Here is a 17072-nt window from a genome sequence, read left to right on the forward strand (position 1 = left end):
CAAGAGGCCAGCTTTCAGCCTAATCTTAGTTTTTGGCATGTCTTCCTCACTAAGCTTAATCATTTCTAGCTTTTGATTTAAAGTGACAGATGTGCGACTCTTCCTTTCACTTGAACACTTAAGAGGCCATCGTAGGGTTATTAATTGGCCTGATTTCAATATTGTTGTGTCTCAAGCAATAGGGAGGCCTGAGGAGAGGGGGAGAGACGGGGGAACGGCCAGTCGGTGGAGCAGTCAGATCACATACATTTATTGATTAAGTTTGTCGTCTTAGATGGGCGCAGTTCGTGGTTTCCCAAGACAGTTACAATAGTAACATCAGAGATCACTGATCACAGATCACCATAGAAAAACTAATAGTAATACTGAAAAAGTTTGAAATATTGGGAGAATTACCAATATGTGACACACAGAAATTAAGTAAGCAAATGCTGTTGGAAAAATGGTGCTGGTAGACTTGCTTGATGCAGGGTTGCCACAAACCTTCAGTTTGTAAAAAAACATCAGGGACTTCCCTGGTTGTCCAGTGGTTCAGACTCAGTGCTTCCAATGCAGCGGGCCTGGGTTTGATCCCACGTGCCACACTAAGACCCCATGTCGGTGTGGCAAAAAAAAACCCCCAAGCCCCCCAAAACTGCCAATATTTGCAAAGTGCAATAAAGTGAAGCACAATAAAACAAGGCAGGGGACTCCCCTGGCGGTCCAGCGGTTAAGACTCCGTGTTTCCAATGCCAGGGACTCAGGTCCGATCGCTGGTCAGGGAACTAAGATCCCATGTGCCATGTGGTGCAGCCAAAAAAAAAAAAAGAAAGAAATACCAAAAAACAAAGCATGCCTGTACTTTCTTAACAATGTTAGGTCTTCCCAGTCTTCTTCTTTTTTTTTTTTTTCTTTTTTTCTTTTTTTTAAAAAATAAATTTATTTATTTTTGGCTGTGTTGGGTCTTCGTTGCTGCACGCGGGCTTTCTCTAGTTGTGGTGAGTGGGGGCTACTCTTCCTTGCGGTGCGCGGGCTTCTCATTGCAGTGGCTTCTTTTGTTGTGGAGCACGGGCTCTAGGCGCGTGGGCTTCAGTAGTTCTGGCATGCAGGCTCAGTAATTGTGGCACACGGGCTTAGTTGCTCCACGGCATGTGGGATCTTCCCAGACCAGGGATCGAACCCGTGTCCCCTGCATTGGCAGGCGGATTCTTAACCACTGCACCACCAGGGTAGTCCCTTCCCAGTCTTCTGATCCGTGAACAAGGATGTCTTTTTATTTATTTAGGTCTTTAATTTTTTTCAATTATGTTCTATAGTTTTCAGTGTACAAGTCTTGCACTTCTTTTGTTAAATTTATTCCTAAACATTTTATTCTTTTTGATGCTGGCCTGTGTGCTCTTTAAACAGGGTGACTTCATCATGAACATAACATTTAGGGAAACCATCTCTCTACAGATTAGGTTCTTTGGCTGGAAAAGAAGCCTGGAACTTACCTTTATGATTCCTGTTATTTCCCCCTTTCAGTTTTTAGTCTGTATTTTGAATTTGCTTGGAATAGGGCCCTGTGTCACAAGGGCTTCTCTACAGTGAGAGAGAGCAAGGATGCGGGGAAGGCAGGCTTTGGAATCCAGCAGACCTTTGGCTTTCTCTGGCTGTGTGACCTTGCGTACACATCTGAGCTGCCGTTTTCGCATTTGTCAGTCTTTGGAGCTGTTTTTGAGGATTCAGTGAACTAAGTAAATGAAAAAGCACCTGGCTGCTGCTTGGCCCCCATTGGGCTCATTTCCTAGACTGATGTCTCAGAAACAGCCCAACTGGAAACTTGGGGCTCCTTCTAGCACTTCTGAACTTTTCATTGTGATAATTTTCAAATACACATAAACATTGAAATCACCTTCCTGTATTCCTGACTGTGGATTAATTCACATCTTCCCCCTCCCTAGCACTGCCTCTGGCCTGGCGAGGACAGCCTGTTTCTCCTACCCATTTAATTATTTCTGCCCCCACTTCCTCCTTGCCACACTGGGGTGAAAACGTTAACACTTCAGTCCAGCTGTCTTTAGCCAAAGAGCCTAGGACTATGAACGCTGGGAATTTACTGCTTGGAAATGGGTTAGAATTCTAAATATTTCCCTTTTGAGGGCTCAGATCAACCCTGGGCCCCTAGTTGTGGGGACCATTATGGGGCCCTTTCTGTAACAGGTACTCAGCATCTTCTCTCTGGTCTCAGTCAAGTGGACCTGAAGCTGGTTTTCCCAATAGGATCTGATTCTTCACTCCTCTGGGCAGGGTCCCTCCTCACCCCTCTCCACCTCTTCCCATTCATCTCCCCCACAAGGTCCAGTTTCATGCTACCCTTCCCAGAAATTTTCCCAATTCCCACCCGCCAGAAGCTTTCACCCCTGCTCCTTGTGTTCCCTGCGTATACCACTTAACACTTTCCTATTTTATCTTGTTTAAGCATCATTCTGTCTTTTCTTCTAGATCTCGAGCTGGCCAGCCTGAGGGAAGGGCTGCAACCTGTCCACGCGTGTTGCCTGGCCTGGCACAGGACACAGGTGCTGCGTGTTTGTCTGCTGGACCACTGACTGAGGCAGGTGGACACCTGTTAACATTTTCCGGGGTGGGCGCCGATTAATGCGGAGTGTGCGGGTTCACCTCATATGGAGATACTGGTTATTTTTCCTGAGACAATGTAAACTAGTGGAAAGGACAAACAGGAGTTTGAATTACTGTACTTGAAGAGTCGTTTTTCTTTAGCCCTCAGCAGATGATCGAACATAGTCAGTGTAAAAGCTCCGTGACAGTAACAAGCAGACCTGCCAAATGATGCCAAAGCAGCTCACTCACGGTATTCTTCTGAGTTTTCAAACTTGTTCAAAGCCGATGTAATATCCAGAGGGAGGACTGGTAACCTCTCCATTCTTCAACGCCTAGCACAGTATCAGACTCCGTGTTGTCATCTCTCTCAGCCTCCTGGGTTTATTTCCACACAGCTTCCTTTCCTACAGCCTCATTCCCCTGATGGCTTCCTGACTGGCAGGTGGCAAAAACAAAGTGTGTGTAACAGAGACTAGGGATGCATTGTCAGCCCAGCTCCAAGTGCTGCTTTTTCAAGGAGTTACTTGTGACTTAGGCAGATACAACCTCTCTTAGGTGCTCATTCTTATCCCTGTAAGATGAGGGTGATTGGAAGACCATGAGGTTATCCACAGGGGACCACAGAAGGACCTGTATCAAGGCTAATTAGTATCAATTCAAATTGATAAAATTAACGTTTAGCTGGTATATGTGTTTTCCCCTGAACTTTGGACAAATTTACCAAAATCTGTTTTTTTAAATCTATTATTTTATCACAAAATCACTTCACGTGATAGTTAGGGAGGGCTGTAAGCCAGTGCCTGCACTCCCCCTCACCAACCTGAATCCTACACAGCAGGCATTTAAACTGAGGCATTCTAAGATAAAGATGCAAGAAGTGAAACAAAGTCAGGTGTCTGTCTCACACAGTTTATTTAACAATAGGTAATAAGAAATCAAATTTAACAGTCTATACAGTGATCCAAAGTTCATATTTATAAGTAATCAACTTTAATCTCATGATTTACAAGTTGAGGGTTTTTGCTTTCTATTTTCAAGTTTTACAGAAAGTGTGTGTGTGTGTGTGTGTGTGTATGTGTGTGTGTGTTTTGGGGGTGGACAGGGTAAGGAGGAAGAAAGCAAGCAAAGAAGAAACCCCAGGGACATTTTGCATGTTAAAATCATCCCACTGGAATCGTTTCTTACCCTCTTTTTAATTTTTTCCTTTGTTAGATGTAAAAATAACGAAAAAAATTCTTTCAAGAAACAGAACCACAATATATAATACATCAATTTGGCAGCTGCCCCTGTATATTTTGAAAAAGTCATTTTTCTCTCTACATGTACAAATTACTTTAATACTTGAAGTTTTTACGATCAGACTTACGGAATAGAAAATTTTCTGGAGCACAAAAGTTGACTTGAGGGGAGGAAAGGGGGCTTTTTTTTCCTTTTTTTTTTTTTTTTTTTAAACATTTTTAAAAGAATGAACATCTTTGCACCCAGAGAAAAAAATTGGTATTTTAATATATATTTATATATATTTATATATATATAGAATGTAATTTTAAAGTAACATTAACCCCTTTTGTCCTCTGGTTTTAGAAATGTTCTTTTTTAACTCTTCCATAAAGTGAGGAAAATAGGGAAGAATGTCAACCATCTGCACCAGTAAATAATAACTATTAATATTACATATTTTCATTAATTTAAAAAAAATAATAAAACCTATTGGAGGTGCAAGGCAGGAGCATGTGGTTGGCTTCACAGACCTCAGCCTCCTCCCAGTGCACACTTGAACCAAACACACAAGGGAAAAAAAACCAGGCTGGTGGGGACCAGCCATAACAAAAATAGATTCTTTGTGTTCTATCAATCGTCACCCCTCAGGTTCATTTCGCATGTTTGCTTTAAACCACAAACAAACAGCCAGCTACCGCGCAGTTCTTGTGTGTTCCAAGGAAAATTGTCTTTTAGGCTAAGAAAGATTCAAAAAAATTGTTTTCAGTACAAAAAGTCTTAAGAGAAAATAACTTTTTTGCTCCCAAACACTACAAGGTGTCTCTAGTGTATGTCTAGTGCGCTCTGTGAGAGGTCTGAGTTCAAGTCTGCGTTGTCGGTGCTGAGTCCCAGGTCCGTGGCGCTGGCACCATGGAGGTTTGCCATGCCTGGATTGCTAGTCAGCTGAGAGAGCATCGAATTCTGGTCCGGGCTGGCAAAATGCCCTTGTTCCATGGGGTTGCCCTGGGCAGTGACCAGTCCGGGATGTGGAGAACTGGTCTGTGGGGAAACGTGGTGTGGAGAAGGCTGAGGCTGCATCCGTGGGGAAGGGCTGGAGTGGGGAGGTTGGGACTGTGGCCGCGGAGAAGGAACAGGCTGGGGAGACCGCACTTGATTGGAGAGAGACGGGATCTGCTGGCCTGGAAGGTGCGGGGACTGAGCCTGACTCGGGAGCATATGCTGCTGGGGGCTCATGGGGTTGGGCTGAGCGGGTGACCCCATCTGTTGCTGAAGGAGTCGCTGCTGATAGGCCTGCAGACCGGCTCCTGCCTCTGCCCCCAGGGCCTGGGGGAGCTGGCCCAGCTGGCCCCCGCTCCCTTGCTGCAGGTGCTGCATGTGCTGCTGCATCCGAGGCGGCGGCGGCGGCTGGGGCGCAGGGTAGCCCAGGCCCTGGGGCGGCTGGAACTGGCTGTGGCTGGCCAGCCCAGGGCCGACTCCGGGCCCCGCTCCCTGCTGCTGCTGCTGTTGCTGCTGCTGTTGCTGCTGCTGCTGCTGCTGCATCATCTGCTGCCGCCTCAGAATGTCTCGGAACTGCGCCGGCATGGTGCTGTGATTCATGCTCATCTGCTGAGCCTGGGGGCTCATACCCCCCATGGGCGGCGGGAGCTGCTGCTGCGGCGCTTGCTGCTGGGGCAGGCCGGCCCTCTGGACGCCCGCCTGCATGGGATTCAAGTTCGGCATGGCGGGGCTGGAGTGGACCCCCTGCTGGCCCGGCATGGCGGGGGGCTGCAGCCCTGGCTGGCCCTGGGGCACGCCGGGCTGCCCGGGGAGGGGCTGCGGATTGGCGTTGGCGTACTTGGCAGCCCGCTGCTTGATGAAGGCAGCCAACAGCTGGGGGTTGGCGTGAAGGATACTAAGCACCTGTTGCTGCTGCAGGGGGGAGCTGGGAGACCTGAGAGTCCGCAGAAGGTTTTGTAAGGCTTGTTGAGACACAGTGCCCGGTTTGAGAGGGCTCACACCTACCTGGCCCAATCCCGGTTGGGGAGCCATGTTCAGGGGCTGACCGTGCTGTGACACTGACATCATGGCTGGCCTGGGCATCCCGGGCTGCAGGTGCTGGGGCTGAGGCAAGCCTCCTTGGGCCCACGGTGGAGGCTGCTGCATCCCTGTAGGCCCCACCCCTGGCTCCAAATGCCCGCCGGGACCTCTGGCCATGGGGGGTGCGTTCATACCCATGGGGGCCATCGGAGTCATTTGGGGCATCTGGTGCTGGATCGGCCTTTGAAAAATTTGCTGGGCCATCTGGCGCTGCGTCTCGGCTGCCCTCTGAATCTGCATCGCCATTTCCACTGCTGCAGGCGGGGGTCCTGGAAGGGGTGGCTGAGCGGTCTGCGGAGGGGTCGGGGGGGTGACCTGGCCGGCCGCCTTGCCCTGGGACACCGGGCCAGCAGCCTGAGTCCTGGGCAAGTAGGGCGGCATGCTGGTGGGAGGGGTGGGCTGGGGCTGGGAGGGGGGCTGGGGCGTCTGCGGGGTGGTCGGCTGCTGGCCCGTGGGCGTGGTCGGGGTCGCAGGCGTCGGGGAGGGCAGGCCCTGCTGCTGCCCCACCACGCCCGCCCGCTGCATGCTGGCCATCCTCCTGCGGAGCATCTGGGCTTGCTGGAGCCGGTGCTGCAGCTGCTGCTGCCGGAGCTTCTGCTTGATGTTGAGGCAGAAGGGCACGGGGCACTTGTTCTCCTGGCAGTGCTTGGCGTGGTAGCAGCAGAGGGCGATGAGCTGCTTGCAGATGGGGCACCCTCCGTTGGTCTTGCGCTTGCAGCCCTTGGTGTGCTGCACCACCCGCTTCATCTTCTGGCAGGAGGGCAGGGAGCAGTTGGCGTTGCGGCACTGGCAGGCGTGCACCAGGGACTGGATGCAGCGCTGGATGCTCAGGCGGCGGGAGTCCCCCGGGCTCTGGGTGGCCGCGGCCTGCTGGTTGTTGCTCTCGTCATCTAACCCGAGACCCAGCTTCTCCATTTTGTGGTCATGGTTTTTAGTGTTATAGCAGGTGATACACAAATCATAATCCTGGGGGAAGAACACAGGTGCAGGTCAACTCTCCAGGATTAAAGTCATTCAAAAGTATTTACATACTCTGCTTGGGCTAAAAAGCCCCGTTCTAGAGAAAGCCTCTAACCAACCACTCGGATTTGAGACCAGGCCCCGCCCACCCTGTCCTGTTACTCACCAGTGGCCCTGGAGCCTAGGAAGGCCCCCCCGGGCCTGCATAACCTCTGTCTGAATCACATCTCAGGCACCCGGAAGCCCCCCGCCCCTCCCCCGCCAGGGGCCTACCTCGCACACGGTGCAGTGCCAGCGCGTCTCCACGTGGTGCTTGCACTCGTTGCAGGTGTAGACGAAGCGGTCCTGGCTCTGGGTGTGCAGCTCCACCAGCATGCACATGGTGGACCACTGGGCTCTTCGGAGTGAGGAGAACTCCAGGTGCTTGTCCCTTGCGAGGGTGAGAAAGGCATCTCGCCCGTCCATCAGGTCGCAGGGGATGAGGGGGTCGGGATCAACGATGGGAGGCAGGGAGTTGGCGGCGGGGCCGGCGATGAGACGGATCACAAAGAAGACCTGCAAAACAGACAGTCTCATCCTGACTCTGGCACTAGAGCACCACGGGGCACTGGACCAGTTGCCGCGGACGGGTGGGCCAGGCTGTGCCCCTGGGGGGCTGGGACGCCTGGCTTAGTTTTATGACCACCTCGCAAGGTTACACGACATAGCCCTCTTTCTCCTGCTTCACTACCTCTGTGCTCTTCTCTGGGACTGTCTACGATGGGCCTAAACAATCTACATCTTATGTTTTCTACCACATTCAATAATTTCTTCGAAAGAAGAATGGTCGGGTACAGCACCGTACAGTGGACATTTTGCCTCAAAGTGGTCTACTTTAAGACGCAATCTATGGTTTAACCTGACTCTAATCATAAGGAAACAGAAAAATCCAAATTGAGGGACATTCTATACAACAATGGGCCTGGAGTCTTCCACAAAATGCCCATGTCATGTTAAGAAAATAAGGCCAGGAGCTGAGACACGGCAACTCCGCATGGAGCAGGGGGAGCGGCCGTGAGCTGGTGGCAGCGGGTGAGGCTTCCCGAGTGCAGCCATCGCACGCTTATGCAGAAAGCGTCCTCCTTCTCAGAAGGTACTTGCTGAAATAAGGATACAGAAAATGTAGCCGAATGTTAACAGTTGGTGAATCTAAGTGAAGGCTACCGGAGGACATCTTCTATATAACTTTCCTGTAAGTTTGGAGGAAAAAAAAAGTTGGTGGGAAAATTAAAAATGCAAAACCTCCTTCGTCCTTGCTACAGAAACAGCAAAAGTTGAAGTTTGTTCATTGAAGTTTAAAGACACACAACCACCATTAATTCCCATAACCACTGGTGTAAAGGCTGCAAGAAGAAGCTGGGATTATATATGTAATAATAAAATGTAAAATGGAACCTTCAAGAGATCAAGAACTTGTGAGTAACTGCTGTATTGCCCACTGTATTCTACCAGTTTTTCAGAGGCTGAAAATCTGTGCAAACTGGCAGTAACATTTGTTATATACTTGGGCAGCAATGTTGGCATAAAACAAGAGTCTAGAAAAAGAACACAGGGACTTCCCTGGCAGTCCAGTGCTTAAGACTCCGTGCTTCCACTGCAGGGGGCGTGGGTTCGATCCCTCGTCGGGGAGCTATTAAGACCCTGCATGCCACACAGTGTGGCCAAAAACAAAAACTTGAAAAAAACAAAAAAAGAAAAAACACAGGACAAGAGTGCACACACTGAGTAAAGACATATCAAAACAGATGCCAAAAGTTAAAAACATCAAGGGAGGACTGTGATGTGTGTCTGACCTTGTAGTACTGGGTTTGATACTGTGGCTCAAAGAAAGCGCTCATAAAGCAAGGAAGAGCATTTTGAAAATGTGATCACACACAGGAAAGTACTGGATCTAACAAGTAGGGAATGTCTGCAGCAACCCATTCAAAAGAGGGGCAGATAAAACCATCTGGTGACTCCCTAGGAAATCTTCACTATGGCCAACCATCCAATAACAACCATTACGATTGATTCCACTGTATGTCACCCTAGAGCTAAGACAATACTTGAATTTAACCTAAATTGACGACCTTAGATTCTAACTCCTAACAGGTGACTACTACCCACATCTTCTTCAGATGATGTATCCACAACTTAAGTCACACCTATTATGACATACTCTAAGGGCTTTTCCCAATTGCTGTTATGACAGAATGCTGTGACACTATATATTGCCCAAGACAGCTGACAATCATTATCTAAGTGAGGCATCCACAGCTTGAACCAAGCCTTCAAGTTCCCTCTCCTCATAATGGCCTCTTCCTATAAGAACTTGACTATGATGTCTGAACACAGAGTCAAACAGGTGTTTAAAAAAAATCAAAAACTAAACTGACATGAATTACCCTTCAAGACTCCTCATCTTAGCAATGATGACGTTGGGGGAAAAAAGTCCAACACACCCAGTTACACTCCCAAACTACCTACAACAATAAATAAGCAATTTAAATAATGAAATAATTCAGTTTTAACTTTGCTGAGAAGGTATTACAGGTACATATATGAAAGTTTAACTTTTCTTCAATTCTCTACACTTCCCAGTTCCCTTTCAGGAAGGCAAATATTCATTCGTTTTGCCAAAGTTCCATTACAGACAAACTGGAATGGCCAAATGAAGTTCTAAGGAGCTTGGTCTAAAACAAAACAATAAAGATACCCAACAAGCCAATCTCCTGAACAACGGACAGAAATACAAACATAAAAGGATTACAAACAACAGGGTCAGACAAACTATGCTTATACTTTCCCAACACCATCTAGCTTGATAACAGCTACAAACTCAAAGACAGCTTACCATTTCCTATTCTCACCACCCACTCTAGCTATCCTCTTTTTGCCTTCTTTCCCCTCAAATGATTTTCTTCCTTCTGAATTTCAAATGGTCTGGTGCTCAAGTCATAAATACCAACCACGGTGGGCAGTTTTTGAGAAATCCTGCCCTGTTTTTTTCCACTCTTGGTGGCTATATCTTACCTCTTTATGCTTCTCCATGGTGGCATACAGTTTTTGCGAGAGGTCATTGGATACATTGGGCATGCCTGGCTTCTTCTTATTGCCCCTACTCAGGCTGCTCTTGTTTTTGCTAGTTTTCTTATTATTCTTCTTTTTAGCATTTTTGCTGTCTCCCTTTGTCACCTGCAGGTTAGCACAAGAGGACGATAAAATGTTAACTATGTATAAGAGATTTAAGAAAAAATAATGGTAAAAAGACTCCATTTTTGAAACTAGAGATCATAACCTTCCACCTTACACCATCTGCTCTCTTCATTCATCCTCTCTTTTTTAAAGCTATTATTTACAGTAAACTAAAGTTTACTAACGTTTTTGCACTTATTTTCTCCCAGTGAAGAATGTCTCCACTAATGTCTCTTCATTAAGACAATGGCAGCCTTAGCTTTTTGGCCAGAAGAACCCTGCAGACTAAGGAGACACCTCAGGTGGACCCAGGCTATCCCAGATTTGAGGACAAGAACAAGGAGTGAGTGGCAGTGTGGGGTAGTGAAGTGTGCATAGGAGTAGGGAGCCAAAGTCCTTGGCTATACTTCCTTCCACTCACTTTCTAGAATTTTATGGGCCTACTATTCAAAAAAAACCTTGAAAAACATTCAATCAACGAGTTTAAACTGCAGACTGTAAAGGGTTCTTATTAGAGACTATTTAAGGGTGACTTTAGTAGTTCAGACTCAGCAAGGGCAATCTAGATAAACTACGGGGAAATAAACGACAAGGAAAAGCTCCTCAGATGATCCGTCTACAACGTAGGTTCTGTTTGGGGACTGGCAAACTCTGGCCCAGACCTGTTTTTGTATGGCTAAAGAATGATGGTTTTTATAGCTATAAAGTGTTGTTTAAAGAAAAAAAAAAAAAAACAGAAAAAAAGAATGTGCTGGAGACAATATATGATCTGCAAGGCCCAAAATATTCATAATCCAGACCTTTGCAGAAAAAGTTTACCAACCCCATGCTCTAGATGGGTAATTTTCTGTCTTCCATTACTAGAAATCCAAGATTCCATTTAAAAGTGAGGTCTGGTACTTCCCTGGTGGTCCAATGGCTAAGACTCCGTGCTCCCAATGCAGGGGGCCCGGGTTCGATCCCTGGTCAGGGAAGTAGGTCCCGCATGCCGTAACTAAGACTCTGCGGAACCAAATAAATAAAATAAATAAATTTTTTTTAAAAGTGAGGTCTGGGACTTCCCTGGTGGCACAGTGGTTACGAATCCGCCTGCCAATGCAGGGGACACAGGTTCGAGCCCTGGTCCGGGAAGATCCCACATGCCGCAGAGCAACTAAGCCCGTACGCCACAACTACTGAGCCTGCGAGCCACAATTACTGAGCCTGCAAGCCACAACTACTGCAACCCGCGTGCCTAGAGCCTGTGCTCTGCAACAAAGAGAAGCCACCGCAATGAGAAGCCCACGCACCGTAACAAAGAGTAGCCCCCACTCGCCGCAACTAGAGAAAGCCCGCACACAGCAATGAACACCCAAAATCAGCCAATCAATCAATCGATTTATATATTAAAAAAAAAAGGCCTGATGCTAAAAAAGGCTTAAAACCACTCAACTAGAACCACAGTAACTTATCTACGCCAATATTTCTTGCCCAACTTGAAGAGCTGAGAGCTTTAAGACCATGTTGAAAACTTAAGCTCACTTCCAGGTTATACATGAGAATAGGTAGAGGCTGGAAAGGGAAATGCAAAGCCCTCACATCTGTGCTTTCGTTGCTGGTGTTCTCCTCTCGCTTTCTCTCTTCCTCCTCCTGTTCCAGTTCCTTAATGCTCTCTTCCAGTACATTGGGCCAGAAATCACCTTCAAAGTAAGGCAATTCCTTCGCACTTGTTAATCGATCTTCAGTAGCTTGTTTAAAAATATCCTGTGAAAATATCCGTGTACAAATAGGAATTTATATATATATATTTAAAAAAAACCACATTTATTATACAGAAGCAGTCATAGCTAACGGATGCAGGAAACATGAAGAATCAGATGTGTCTTCTGGAAGATGGCAGAGATTTTATACCCAAGTCTGATGTCTGGGGAGACATTTAGTGTCACAAACAGTGAAAGGTCTGGTCTGAAATCAGTATTTCTGGTTCCTCTTTCCTCTACCCACGAGGACAGGGAAATTATCCGCCTTTACATAACCAAGTGGCAAACTATCCTGTCAGGAACAATGGCAAAGGCAGCATCATTCACACTGTGGCTTCTACCACTCTTGAGACAGAACGCAGTGCGACGGGAGGCACGCCCGCCTTGCACACACCCTTGAAGTATCAGCAGTTCTTACTGAGAAATATGTTCAAAACAACCCCAATTACAATTACTGGAAACCACATGGTTAAAGAATGATTTGCTGGGCTGCTTAGGAAAACACCCATTTCATGTTTTCCTCCCCATGAGTAAAAACAGATAAGATATTTAGTAGTTCAAGTTTCTTATCATGAGATACCCTACAATCACTAATGGCTATTAAATATTTTGCCAGATCCACTCATCTTAGTAATTCAGGAAAGAAAACACCCGCTATCAAATTAGCTTAATTTTACAAATTACATGGAAGAGGGAGAAAAAACAGAAGATTTTTGTTAAGATAGTAAGAAGAGCAGAATACAGAGCAGCAGGATTAGTCAAGCCACAGTTCTATCACCCCCCCACTCCTGACCTTGTAGTCGTGGACAATTCGCTCGGATACAGCCTTGTCGAGCATCTTTTTGTACCACTCCTGCAGTCGCTTGGGCTTGGGTATCTTCTGGTCAGGGGGGTGGCAATGGAAGATGTAGTCGTCTCCCTCACTTGGGGGGCATGCCCAAATATGCCCTGTTGTATATCTAACAACACAAAGAGAAGGAACATTCAAGAGAAAGATCACACATTCTAGAAAGAATGTTATACTTTAAACCACAAAGTGGAGTCAGTACAGAAACCAATGATTTCCCCAAGATAACACGAAGTGTGCAATCCACATCAGATCAAAAGTCTTAGGCCAGGGACTTCCCTGGTGGCAGAGTGGTTAAGAATCCGCCTGCAAATGCAGGGGACGCGGGTTCGAACCCTGGTCCTAAAAGATCCCACATGCCGTGGAGCCACTAAGCCCATGAGCCACAACTACTGAGCCTGCACGCAGCAACAAGAGAAGCCACCGTAATGAGAAGCCTGCACACCGCAACACAAGAGTAGCCCCCGGTCGCAGCAACGAAGACCCAACGCAGCCAAAAAAAAAAAAAAAAAGTCTTCTAGGCCAGAACTAGGCATAACCCTGGATCAAAAAAATCCCAAATTTGCATTTAAAGACCAAACAAAAGCTACAATGCAAAGGAAAATGAATCCATGTCAGCAGGAGGGCTAAATGAAATGCAAACTGTTAAAAGGAATAACCTGCAAGGTGAGGTGGTGAGGTGCAAGTACATATATACCTTGAAGGTAAGGAACCAGTCTGATGAATTTTTTTATCTCCAGACCTTAGTGTGATTTTGGTTTTGATACTCAGGTGCAAAAGGACCAAGTGCAGGTTAAGGTTCTGGCCCCTCAAATCAAACTGTACCTAATAGCTTAACTGAACAAAATAAAAATCTGGGATGGGTGCAACTATGGTCAAAATATCCATTTCTTTCCCATTGGCAAAATTAACCAAGGGTCTCCAAATTATAGTTCCACTAGATGAAAGCCAAAGTTGAGGAAAAAAGACCAAAAGTCACATATTTGCATGTATTATATCTCACCATAATATCACAGTGGTGATTAGTTTAAAACTAATTAAACAAGTTGTTTTTAAAACTAGCATTTGTTTTTATGCTTACCCTAATTTCTTGACGTATTCCAAATATCCAATTAGAATTTCATGATAGACTGCAGTCCTCAAGCATTTAGGACGGAAGAAATGAACACTATCCAGGTACGATATGTATACTCTCCTATACCAAATGGGGAGAAAGAAGCCTGGTCAAGTCACGCAACGAGTTCCTACTGATGTGGCTAAAAACACCTTCTCTCTTTTCTGTGCCCTTTGCTCACCTTGTCATTTTTAATGCTTATCACACAATATTACAGTTATTTAGGTAAATGACTAGATTGTGAACCTGTTGGGGGGTTTTGTGGGCCTGTGGCTCTATTACAGTCTCAGCACCTAGCAGGGGCTGAGACACTGTATAATCAGTCAGTATTGAGCAATCCAAACATATTCTGGCAGCACTCTTATTCTGGCCTTTATACTATTTTGGAAATGGAGAATTCTAAACCATATTCTACCTCATTTGTATGACATTCTTTCACATACATCTCAGCAAGGTACTTGAAACAACCTAGACTTAATTACATTTTCTGAAAAGTCGTCAGTTTGTTTCCCATTTTGTATTTTAGGCTGCTGTTCACATCCCTTTCCCTATTACTATGACCACACAAGAGCAGTACTGAGCAGTATTTTCTAGTTTTGTTTTTGTTTTTTGTTTCACTTCAATACTACACACCGGAAAACTTGCATTTCCAAAACAAGCACATCAAATATTTTCTTGTCCATTATGCTTGTTTACCTTACTATAACTTCAAACTCCCACGCAAATTAGAAAGTAGCCACAGTAAAGTCTTACCTCTGGTTGGGCGGGGGGCAGTCAGAACCATACTCTTGAACGTGCATGCCAAAGAAACACAAGTCAACACCATCAATCTCCTCAAAGGCAAAGAGGGCTTTGGTTCGATATGGAAAGGATTCTGCCATCTCTCCACTATCTACAAACCTATACAATTCATGTTGGAGGGAAAGACCACAACATTTCATTCAGATTAGATTCATCAACAGTAACTGTGTATGAGCAATTGTGGATCCACAGAGAAGAAAAGGGGAAATTATTAGGTACCTTGCTTTCATGCCTGGTTTGACTTCCACAGTTTTGTCAGAAGCATGAACTACTCTAACAGTGACCTCTCCTGACTCAGGGTGATTTTGTCGCCTCAGAAAGTCATTCACACGATTCTCCAGAAAGGTGCCAAGCCTGGTAGATGGCAACCCTAAGAATTTAAAAGTTAAAAGTTCAGTAGTAACTAAGGTACAAATTTATTACTATCAGTCTTAAGTTTCAATACCAAATCTCATTTCTGCTTTTTCAATACTAACAAGATTACTTGCTACATTTTGTTAAGTTAGCGATCTAGTCAATACTTAAAAAAAAAAATTTAATGTGGAACACTTCACGAGTCTATCATCCTTACAGAGCGCCATGCTAATCATCTCTATATCATTCCGATTTCAGTTTATGTGCAGTTAAAGCAAGCAGGGTAGTTAATACTTTATAAATGTTATTTTCCCCAACTTTTTATTTTGAAAAATTTTCCTTTTCAGAAGAGTCAAAAAACAGAACACTCATATGCACTTTGCCTCAACTGCAGTAATATTTAACAACTGTCGGGTGCTTTGATAAGCTTTACAGAGGATTAAAAGCAACCTGTAGATCAGCAAAAAACTGCAAAGGCATCGTTCTACAAAACTAAAACTGACTGCCATCCCCACCCAACTGTAAAGATCACACAGGTCTAAATGCAGTCCCAACTAAGGGTATACACAAAACTGAGGGAATCATTCATGAGATGGCAATTCTGGGCAAGTATTTCCACATCTGGCCTCCATTAGGATATGTGTAGGAACAAGAAAAACACATAACCTCCTTCTTATAAATAACTAGGTCTAATGATTTTCACACCAAAAAGCACATCACAGTTCAACTTTAAGTACATCATGGAAAAATTATTTGGTTTTAACTTTGGTTGAATATTTCAAATAGGGGCTTCCCTGGTGGCGCAGTGGATAGGAATCTGCCTGCCAATGGAGGGGACACGGGTTCGATCCCTGGTCGGGAAGATCCCACATGCCGTGGAGCAACTAAGCCCATGTGCCACAACTACTGAGCCTGTGCTCTAGAGCCCGTGCACCTGGAGCCCGCGCTCCGCAATGGGAGAGACCACTGCAATGAGAAGCCCGCGCACCACAATGAAGAATGGCCCCCACTCAGAAGCGAAGACCCAACGCAGCCAAAAAATAAATAAATAAAAACATTTTTTTAAAATTTCAAATAATGTTGAAACAAAATAATTCATTCTGGATGTTTATTTTTAACTATGCTTCAGTGAAGCTTTGCCAAATTTTACCTGTAAGAATGAAACTTACTTTTAGCAGAAAACTTATTTTCTTTTCTAGTTCGTGCAGTCTTCTTTAAACAGCCATCACAGACAAATCTAAAATGTAAACCAAGACTTTGCTTAAACAACTTAGAGAAACATTTAAAGTAACGTATGCTATAAAATCTATCTTATGTATGTGTAAGGTTGAAATTTAAAAGACAACCTGGGAGCAGTATTTCTAAATACACAACAAAGAGTTAATATAACCAATATACAAAGAGCTTTTAGAAAACATTAAGAGAAAAAGGATAAAAAACCTAATTGAGGGCTTCCCTGGTGGTGCAATGGTTAAGAATCTGCCTGCCAATGCAGGGGACACAGGTTCGAGCCCTGGTCTGGGAAGATCCCACATGCCGCGGAGCAACTAAGCCCATGCGCCACAACTACTGAGCCTGCGCTCTAGAGCCCACGAGCCACAACTACTGAAGCCCGCGTGCCACAACTACTGAAGCCCACGTGCCTAGAACCCATGCTCTGCAACAAGAGAAGCCACGGCAATGAGAACCCTGCGCAACGCAATGCAGAGTAGTCCCCCACTTGCCACAACTAGAGAAAGCTCGCGCGCAGCAATGAAGACCCAACACAGCCAAAAATAAATAAAAATATTAGAAACAAAACAAAACCTAACTGAGAAATAGACAAAAGACATGAAGAAATGTGAAGGGCATATAAATTGGCACATGCAAATTTTGCATGCTCAAAGATGTTGAAGAATCACAGATTAAAGCAGAAAATTTGTTATGGCCAATCACATTGGCAAAAGTCTTTATGCTACCAGTGGGAATGTAAGTAAGTACGTTTTGAAAGCAGCACTAATATGTTTTTTAAAAAATATTTTTTGACTGTGCTGTGGGATTTTAGTTCCCTGACCAGGGATTGAACCTGCGCCCCCTGCACTGGAAGCCCAGAGTCTTAATCACTGGACTGCCAGGGAAGTCCAGCACTAACAGATTTTAAATGTACATTCTCTTTGTTCTTGCAATT

At 45.4% G+C, this 17072-nt stretch overlaps 1 protein-coding gene across 2 annotated transcripts in view; it reads right to left on the bottom strand.

Annotated features, from left to right (window-relative positions):
* Positions 1–3468: 3468 nt before the first annotated feature.
* Positions 3469–17072, bottom strand: part of EP300 (EP300 lysine acetyltransferase) — a 72828-nt gene continuing 59224 nt past the window's right edge. Inside the window, exons 23-31 of one of the 2 annotated variants that reach the window (XM_082420557.1) lie at positions 16075–16142; positions 14771–14921; positions 14504–14650; positions 13718–13831; positions 12583–12748; positions 11629–11793; positions 9889–10050; positions 7111–7392; positions 3469–6843 (exon numbers count right to left, since the gene is read on the bottom strand). In XM_082420557.1, the coding sequence (XP_082276683.1) occupies positions 4624–6843; positions 7111–7392; positions 9889–10050; positions 11629–11793; positions 12583–12748; positions 13718–13831; positions 14504–14650; positions 14771–14921; positions 16075–16142 (3475 nt within the window). In that variant the 3' untranslated portion in view covers positions 3469–4623. The remainder of the gene's footprint in view (positions 6844–7110; positions 7393–9888; positions 10051–11628; positions 11794–12582; positions 12749–13717; positions 13832–14503; positions 14651–14770; positions 14922–16074; positions 16143–17072) is intronic. The other variant, XM_082420558.1, reaches the window with a different exon arrangement.

Source organism: Balaenoptera physalus (assembly GCF_965194825.1).
Source record: "Balaenoptera physalus genome assembly, chromosome: 13".
Taxonomy (NCBI): domain Eukaryota; kingdom Metazoa; phylum Chordata; class Mammalia; order Artiodactyla; family Balaenopteridae; genus Balaenoptera; species Balaenoptera physalus.